General features: G+C 44.9%; 1 protein-coding gene across 1 annotated transcript; it reads left to right on the top strand.

Moving 5' to 3' along the window:
• The first annotated feature begins 4,137 nt into the window (after positions 1 to 4,137).
• On the top strand, positions 4,138 to 8,543 carry LOC119385086 (defensin-like). The gene is made up of 4 exons (XM_049414362.1): positions 4,138 to 4,201; positions 5,548 to 5,616; positions 6,183 to 6,242; positions 8,334 to 8,543. The coding sequence occupies exons 1-4, from the start codon at positions 4,153 to 4,155 to the stop codon at positions 8,450 to 8,452; spliced, it is 297 nt and encodes a 98-aa protein (XP_049270319.1). The 5' UTR covers positions 4,138 to 4,152; the 3' UTR covers positions 8,453 to 8,543.
• The last annotated feature ends 759 nt before the right edge of the window (positions 8,544 to 9,302 follow it).

A 9,302-nucleotide genomic window follows, 5' to 3' on the forward strand; every position in this document is an offset into this window, starting at 1 on the left:
AAGGTATTGCAGCAATATACTTAAATGCGAATATTTCGACAAAAACCTTAATTAGCAAATACATACAGACAGACGCGACAAATGAACACCAGCACGAGCACTCAATCATACAAAAAAAGAGACAGTACGCACATACAAAGAGATGTTGCAGTATACTTAAAGGAGAATATTTCAGCAAAAAACTTCAGCAAAAATATATGCGAATAGACGCAATAAAGAAATATCAAGGTTCATGTAAATTAGATCTCTGTGATATAGATTCAAATTATTATTATTATTATTATTATTATTATTATTATTATTATTATATTATTATTATTATTATTATTATTATTATTATTATTATTATTATTATTATATTTCTGTGTATATACCGTCCGTCAAAATGAGGAACTAGAGCAAACGCGGTCTCATAGATACCGCCTTGCACTATTCCTGAGGCCAGGCTTTCGAAACTAAAAAAAAAGCGCACCAAAAACTGCAGCAGACACGTGATCACGCCTATCGCGGTGACCGTAACACGACCCATCAAGCAGCTATTGATGCGTTCAAGCGTTAAATCGTCGCTGCAGTACAATCTTTAATTTACCCTTGCAATATTAATTTATTACGTGTGATTCCAGTTAATTATCTTCCCAGCACCTGAAATGTTCGAATCTCACAGCACAGCATCGTTGCGTTGCGCTGGATGCTGTGCAAAATTATGTGTGAAATGCGGTGCAAAATGCTGTACAAAATGCTGTGTTAAATGCTGTGCAAAATGATGGGCAAAATGATGTGCAAACTGCTGTGCAAACTGCTGTACAAAATACTGTGCGAAATTCTGTGCAAAATGCTGTGTAAAATTCTATGCAAGATGATGTGCAAAACGCTGTGCAAAATGCTGTGCAAAATGCTGTGCAAAATGCTGTGCAAAATGCTGTACAAAATGGTGTACAAATGCTGTGCAAAATGCTGTGCAAAATGCTCACAGCTTTCCAAGTGCGGGGTTTGTAAGTACACTTATACTAAAAATTGAAAGAGAAGGAGTCTAGCATCGCCTGGATAGGCATATCTGCTTTCACAACTTTGCAGCAACGCAGAGGTACCCGACAAATCGTTGTTCCTTCAGAGCATAGTTACACGCGGAAAAAAGTAAGCACACGCAAGCAAGAAATAACTGCACAAGTTGAGGTTTGTTGACCTTCTCATTTGATTGCTCTCGCTCGTCCTTTTATTACCTGCTTCCCTCGGAGGATCGCTTGAGACCGAAGCCTCCATTCATAACCCTCCCATAGAACGTAGAGGTTTCCGTTAAACGGCCGCCCATTTGCGAACGCTCTTCTCACTCAAGGACTCTGGCATGCATCATAAGTAATTCACGCAGGAAACCTCTGCTTCTCTCAAACTGTCTAGGTATTAGTATATCTAGCCACGCTGCTGCCTTACTCGATTCTTATTACCCCGTCGGCCTCCCGTGGCAAGCGTTGCAAGACGTAAAATGAACTGCCTTAAGAAATGGCGGGCCATGGACATTGTTCAGTCTGATGTGTGCAGTCGTGCGACGTCCATCTCAGAGCACAAATGCGTTTGGTCATTTAAAAAACAAGAGCGTCTAGACGAACGAAACACTTTTTTTGTCGGTATATCTCAAGCGTGATAACAGATAGCCTCCATCTATATACCATAATGTTCGGCATTTGCTTCGTACTTCCACGTGATATAGGTTTTGCAATCTCCCGTCTCTACGCGAGCCTACACACAGAGGCAGTATACGCTCCACGAATTGTGCTATCAGAACAATGCGGCTATGAGACCGTTCGTTTGCACGGAGGGCGCACCTCTCGCTTCTGTTATTCGGCATTTTAGGTACTAGCGCCGTGCTGACAATTGCCTGGACAAATCTGCGGCGGGCCACATTTCGCAAGAAACGCTTGTCAAGACTTGCAAAGGACTCGGTACGCTAGAGAAAAGAAAAACAACCGCAGTAGCCATACATACTGAACCAAATGTATACGTAGTTGAAGGATCCCTCGTGCTTGATATTACCCCGGCACGTCTCTGTATTCCCGAATTTCTATTTCTCCAGGGTTCTTTACTCCACCACTCAGGGATCATTTCGGAGCGTCCCAGAACGGGTACAATGAAGAAATTAGACAATACCGGCTGGTTAACCGGTGGATATCTATTATGGGGGCGCTGGCCTGGCAAAGCAAAAAGAGGACGATGAGTGGCTTGGGTGTACTCATGGTCGGGCTCGCGCTCGCCCCGTCGCTGCAAACAGATAAGTCTGGCCGCGGCTTCCGATGGATAAAAACGTTTATTATTATTTTTTTTGTTGTTGTTGCCGCTGCCTCCACGTCCTCTCTGAGGGCCTAGGCAGAGCTCCTGAGCCCATAATATTTAACGACGACACTGCTATCACAACGTTATTCAGATGCTGTTGATGGCACTGGTGAAACCGCATCGTGTCGCACTAGCGCTCGCACCACGTTCAGGATTTTAAGATCGTCATTGAAGCTACAATCAGCAAAAATGAAGCGCTTACAATAAATTGCGAGATAAAATGGTTTCGCGAGTGATAACTCTAATGTCCTATCTCGGAAGGGCAATTAAGTGGTTGCGAAGAAGCGTGCAAGTCTCAAATTAAGCGGGAAAGCCCAAATTGCGCTAGCATTGCATGTGCAGGCGGACATAAGAACGAAATAACGCGTTTTAGTCAACCATAACTCGTTCGTCTTTCGTGTTCTCACAACTAACTCTCTTGCGTTTTATTCAGGCATCATCACAGACGTTGTTCTCGTGTTGCTGCAGGTAGCCAGTAGCACAACCTCTAGCCTTTCTCTCATTTTATTATCTCTCTCTTTAGCCTTTTTGACATCTTTTAACATCTTGTGCGCGTGTCACTTGTTCTATCTTTCCTCCTTGCTTTTTCTATTCTTTTTTCTGTCCCTTCCACCTCCCATAGCGTGGGGTAGCAAACCGGATACAGTTGTATTGTACTTCTCTCTATCTCTCTAGTGAATGTCTCAGAAGGCATTTAGAGCGCTTATTGTAATAGTGGTTTGCGCGTGCTGTTTCAATTGCTATTGCATTAAAGGTCATTGCCCTCTCGAACCAGAACTTCCTACTTCTTTCTCGAGTCTTCGTTTCCTTGTTTGCGCTAATATGTATCCTAAATCTTTGTTTGTTTGTTTCCATGCAAATAGCGAGTAACTTGCTGGTGCGCCCCCTGAGCGTTAGTTCGCATCACCCGTCAGAATTAAACGACGTCAAGTGCTTTGAACAATGTCTGCGACTATGATATGTCATTTCGGTCGTGTTAAAATGCCAGAAGCACCGTGTTTACAGCAGCGAACGTAGGCGAGCATGCCCATGCGCGTTGGCGACGATCTGTGTAATGTGTTCGGAACTGTCGAAACCTATTCCGTTAACCAATATCGATAGTCGCCAGCAGTTCGTTTTTACCGTGTTTTCAACTTTTTTCAGCCGACTACAAAGGTGCATTACCCTCTTTTTTTTTTCTTTTTTTTTCACTTATAGTCTGTCTGGTTTCACCACGTTGAATTCGTCCTTATTATTTATTTTTTTTGAACAAGATAGCTACTGCACAGACTAAAAAAGTGACATCCATTTACGCCACCGTCGTTTTGTTCGCGAACACAATGCGGCACTACGTCAATTTTATAATTACTTAACGAACGCGTATAAGCAACTTCGTCTAACATGGCGCAAACAGGGTTATTTTGGTGGCCACCGCTGCCGAGTGCGTACCACATGTGAACACTTAAGAGCTTCTGCTGCACAAGGACAACGCAACTGCATCTGCAGCAATGAGTGCAGTCCTCTGTGTCATGCAGTTGCAACGTCAGTGTCCGGGATAACTTGGGAACATCATCAGGTGTGCGAAATGGGCGGCTAGAACACTTCAGTTCGGCAGGTGCTTTGTCCTCCATGCAATCAATGACCTCCTGGCCGAAATCAACCATGAAAATACTCTCCGACAATCCACGCCAGTAGAGCAGGACCTCGCGTGGCGTATCTTGGGTTCTTATCTCGACTGCAGGTGTCTTCAATGACAGCGTAACCTTCCGTCCCGCTGATTGGTTAATCGATGCTTCCGCATGTGGACACGTTCCCATCCCCAAATGATAGGGGACTGTTTAAAAGGAAATGGTTGCCAAGGCCTGTTACCTCCTCCTACGAGCTTCAGCCTCCGCTGGTAAGTGCCCATCGGGCTGTCCCTGCTCTTGCAAGCATGTGCTCAGTTCGTTCGCGACACAGTTTTCGTTATCCTGTGCTACATAAATATTGCACAAGGCGTCGCGAGCACCGGCCAGAACTTGTGCATGTGGTACGCATGAAACCGTGTGTCACCGACTGACTGTGCACTTCCATAAAACGGTGGTTCTGGTTTAGCATCGGGGCGACGCTCTGTTAAGGAGAGGCAAGTGACACGTGTATAAACATAAACGACGATGACGATGGCGAAGTTTCACAGACTCCGGCTAGTGGGACAGTAGGTTTCGGAGTGAAAGACGAGGAAGACGTTTTTCTGTTCAGCTGATTTGAACACGCTGCTTCTCTGTCGCAAGTTGTCCTTCTCGTTTGTTCGCGTTGCACCGCGACAATATGTTCTATTCGAGTTCGGGGCAGTTTAGAGGCCCGGGCTGTCGCATGCTGTCGTCGTCTCATGTGGCTTGGCGTAACGCTGGCAAAACCACGTATAAAAATAGAAATAAAGATTAAGCAAACGAAAAATAGAAAGAGAGAAAAGGAAAAAATAGGAAGAAAAATTGAAATAAATAGAAAGAGAGGAAAAAAAGGACAGAAAAAACGGAAAAAGAGAGCACGAAGGAAAGAGAGGAAGAAAGAAAGAGAAAACCAAAGAAAAACAGAGGAGGCTGCCCAGCTTCGCACTTCCTTCAGGCTTGGCTTAGCCCCACTACTGCGAAGCTGCCTTAATTCTTTTTTTATACTATCCTTGTTTGGATATTTAGAAATGCCATTTGTTTCGAGGCTCAGAAGAATCGAGCACTGTTGTTCTTTTGGCAAATGGGCGCGTCTCTGAATCAGGCTCTCCAGAAAACTTTATCGAAATTTGCAGGGAACAAGAAAAAGTAGCCGCCCAAGAACTCCATACAGGTGGTTAACCGGTGAAGCTGAAACGCACGGCCCCGGTGTTTATCACGAGCTGGGAGCTATCGAAGTGTCTTTTGTTACAGCTTTTGATTTGCCTTAACACCACATTTAAGAGTTGCGTGCTTCAAGCTTTGATTCAGTGACGTTATATTAAAGAGTATTAGGAACACCCAAAGGATTTTATATGTATCGATTCACGCTGCGGCGGTTATCATCCCTATATATGCTGACAAAAACTTGGAAAACAAGCGTGAGCGTGGAGACCGTTCTCGGTAGCGTATGCTAGCATTCCTTCTTCATTACAGTTTCTGAGCACTCACCGACTGCTCCATTTTTCCAACTCCTAGCGATATAGAGAGCTTCGCCACAAAACACGTGCACTATGATTTTTACCGTTACATATATATTTACCATATTCTTCTGCAGGTACCAGTGTAAACGTGACTTCTAAAATGAAGTACTTCTCCCTCGTGTTTCTGCTTGGACTGCTGGCTGGTGAGGCGCCCTATATACTAGACGCGTTATATCTAAATTTTGTTAAAAGGAGTAGCCGGCACCGTGCAAAGGCGCCAACATCAACTGAACAGCAGCACCGAACGCATGCTATGTTATTACCGCCAACTTGCATAACATTTCTAGATTGTGGCCTGCACAACAACATGAACCATACATCGAGCAAAATTTGCCGCTTGTATAGTATTTCATCCTTCCTTGACATAACGCACTTACATTTATATCTCACTGCACCACCAGAGTGTCATCCTAGTTAGTCACCATATCCCAGTGTAATGGGAAAACACTTCCCCGCATCAACCAATGCAGTTTCGCAAGAACAGTGAGGCAGCGATAACGTCTCTCGATATCCCGCGCACAATTACATTTATTTGGCGTGTTAGTGTCGCGTGTCAAAAGGTATGCTGACTGGAGGGCTGAGTACATTAACATTACATTTAATCGTCGTTTTACTTGGCTGGCTCCTGTAAATTTCAAACATCTTACGTCCAATAAGCAAGATTATTATTATTCAGTTAACTAACAAAACGTGCGTGTTATGCATGCAGCCATGCTGGCCATGACTTCCGCAGTTGAAGACGACAATGCAGAGGCGCATCTTCGAGTCCGTAAGTATATCGCAACGTATACATTTATATGAATTACCAGCTTCGGAGTTCAGTGAGAAGTCGGGGATTAAAAACATATTCGGGGCAATTTATTTTGCCAGAAGCGACTTTTCCCGCCTTGGCATCTCGGGGAAACTGTGACTCAACGTGAGATTCAGCAGAATCGATTCGTCAGAGTCGGCTCTCGCTTCTCCACTGCCGGCTTCTGAACGTGCACTCGACCTACCCCAGCTACATACCCTGAGTGATTACAATAGAAAATTTCGAAATTCCTTCAGGTTATACTGGACTATACGAGGACAGGAACATTAGCACTGTGTGTTCAAGTATAGGCTACATAAATCATGCAGTGTATATTAAGGATGCTTCGTTCCCGTCTGTTCGGCAAGCAGCGTTTTCGAATTATAAAAAAGTGCGCAGCTTACACTAGCGGCGCAAGGCTGGAACCACCGGCGGAGCAAGTGTTCAACTTAGGTAACCTTTGCTAGTAATGCCAAGCTTTTGCTAGACGTGCTAGGTTTTTGTTAGTAGTGCTAAATATGACTAGACTTGGCTAGACATGTCATGAAACTACCTGTTACATCACGTTGTGATTTAGTCACATGACTAGCTGTTACGTGGTTAATGGTGTGAACATGTCACGTGGCTAGCTACCACGCGCTGTGGCGTGATTTTAGACCCGTGACTAAATGTTAGGCGATTTTTAGTCACGCGAGTAGTTACGTGATGTTACGTGATTTTTAGTCATGTGAGTGTTGTTATGTGATTTTTAGTCGCGTCGCTAGATGTGATGTTACGTGATTTTTAGTTCCGTGACTAGTTATTACGTGATGTTACGCGATTTTAGTCCCGTGACCAGTTATTACGTGATGTTACGTGGTTTTTAGACGCGTGACTAGTTGTTACATGATTTCAGTCCCGTGACTGGTTGTCACGTGATGTTACTGGGTTTTTAGTCAGGTAACAGACTCACCCATCATAGTTATCGTATTCTACGCCGGACAAATCAGCGCGCGTGTTGTGGGAGCGAAGCAGAAGTTGAAGAGGACGGAGCGAGCGCGTACCGGTCCATGATGGCGATAATTTCAGTTCGCTCTACCCGGCGCAACGAAAAGCTTTTAGAGCTCCGCTCTTAAAAGCACAGGCCTGTCATTATGTGGCGCCGTGTTTCAAAAACTGTGGTGTGTACCCCACACTGTGCAACTAATACCTGGGCTATGTGACAACAGAACTTTCCGTGTTATCCGGCATGTATTCTATGCACGTTTACCGTCTCCCCAGTTTCAATCTCAGCTTCAATCAAACAAGCGTCGAAACGAAAGCTCGCGACAATATCGACACGTTCGGCACGAATGAAGATACACACATCGCGACTCCGAGACTTCATTTCAGAAGACCGATGCATTCAGAGCAGCTCATAGCTGGGAATAATAGTCGCGCTGAGCGCCCAGTGCTACCACATACCGCACTAAAATGTAAAGATGCCGTCAGCCTTCCTGAATAATGTCCCGGCTGAAAACCAAGGCAGAAAAGTCGCACGGTCCCTTATACATTTGCCTAAGAAGGCGAAAGCCATCTTCTTCTTCTCAGTGAATTGTATTAATCCCCCCTCCCTCCACCGAAAGCTTTCTGTATCAAACGTGCTTTTGAACTGCCTCCGGGATCAGAGGCATTAGAAGCTTTCTGCACCTCACGTGGTGTTTGCAGTGCCTCCGGGATCGGCCCACCTTTGACCAAGCGACAATGTCATGTTATGGCGTCATCACGTGACGTCAGAATGTTTTGCTACCTGCGACGTCATCGCTAGACGACTGCTGGTATCACTCGTGTTGACGCTAACACCGATGACCACTTTTCGCATTTGATGGGGCATCTAAGGCCTTTGCCTTACGAGAGAGAGAAAAAAAAAAGCGAAAGAAAGGCAGGGCTACCCTACACAAGGGGAGGGAGGAGGGAAAGAACAGAGAAAGGAAGACGGAAAGAGACAACCAATACTCTTTTGAAACTTTCCTTTGCATTAAAATAAAACTCGGGCTACATAGAAACTGCCGTACCAACGTGACTCAACAAATGACGCTGCCTCATTTGCAGGCCGCGGTTTCGGCTGCCCTATCAGCGACTTCTGCCACAAGCATTGCTTGAGCATCGGCCGCCGGGGAGGATACTGCGGAGGCAAATGGAAACTCACCTGCATCTGCTACAACAAGTGAAATGTTCCCACTATAACGTGTGAATAAAATTAGCACGCGCAAGCGTGCGTATACCAAGATCTATAAAAAATGTTTCGAACGGCATGAAACTCATTCTTGCCTACAGTTTCGTTTACTAATGGACAATCGAACGGGGATTAAATACGGCTGACAATTGATCAAGCTACTGCAACAGTCGCATCACACTATGACTTCTGCAACTCAGGAGTAGAGATACACTGCAGTTGTGATCGGTTTCAAGCGGCTAACCAAATCATCAAAATGGAATACGAAACTTAACCAATTTAGCTTTTTAAAATTGTTTGGATAATTCGTCGTAAGTTGCGTGGCTCTGCAGTGGTGTCAAGCACCTCATTTTATCACTCCTGTTGGAATTCCCATGGAAACATGGCCCAGCTGTTGTCTTCTCAGAAAAACTTCGTGCTGACAGCCGGCCGTAGACACGATGCTGATAAGAAGTGCTACATTTCTCGAGTCTCGTAAGTGCGACGAGAAAAGACAGCTGCTCGCATAGGCTGCGCGTGCGTCGTGCAGACGTGATGCATCTTTTCCCTAGATGTCCAACAACAGATTAGGAGTGGTCCTGACGTGTTTTATTTTACTGGCAGCCATTGTGTCCTTTACTGCCCAAACGCCATGCGTGAATCAAGGCAAAGAAAAGGGCAGACAACCTATTAACCTTCCAGACGGAGCAAACGCTATTAACCTCACAACATTAGAAACCTGAGACGCTGCAAAAAAGATACTTTTTTGTTATTTTGCTTGCTCATTATTAGAATAAGGCTGTCGGAGTGTGGCTGTTGCATGCAGTCTGCACTTGAAGCCGCACGTTTGCTATCAACAGCAGAAT

Source organism: Rhipicephalus sanguineus, chromosome 3 (genome assembly GCF_013339695.2).
Source record: "Rhipicephalus sanguineus isolate Rsan-2018 chromosome 3, BIME_Rsan_1.4, whole genome shotgun sequence".
Classification (NCBI taxonomy): Eukaryota; Metazoa; Arthropoda; class Arachnida; order Ixodida; family Ixodidae; genus Rhipicephalus; species Rhipicephalus sanguineus.

Excerpts from the sequence above, each read along its gene's own strand:
- LOC119385086 (XM_049414362.1), top strand. The coding sequence starts at position 4,153 with ATGGTTGCCAAGGCCTGTTACCTCCTCCTACGAGCTTCAGCCTCCGCT. Across the intron at positions 5,617-6,182 it reads TCTGCTTGGACTGCTGGCTG|CCATGCTGGCCATGACTTCC; the intron begins GTGAGGCGCCCT and ends TTATGCATGCAG. Across the intron at positions 6,243-8,333 it reads AGAGGCGCATCTTCGAGTCC|GCCGCGGTTTCGGCTGCCCT; the intron begins GTAAGTATATCG and ends CCTCATTTGCAG.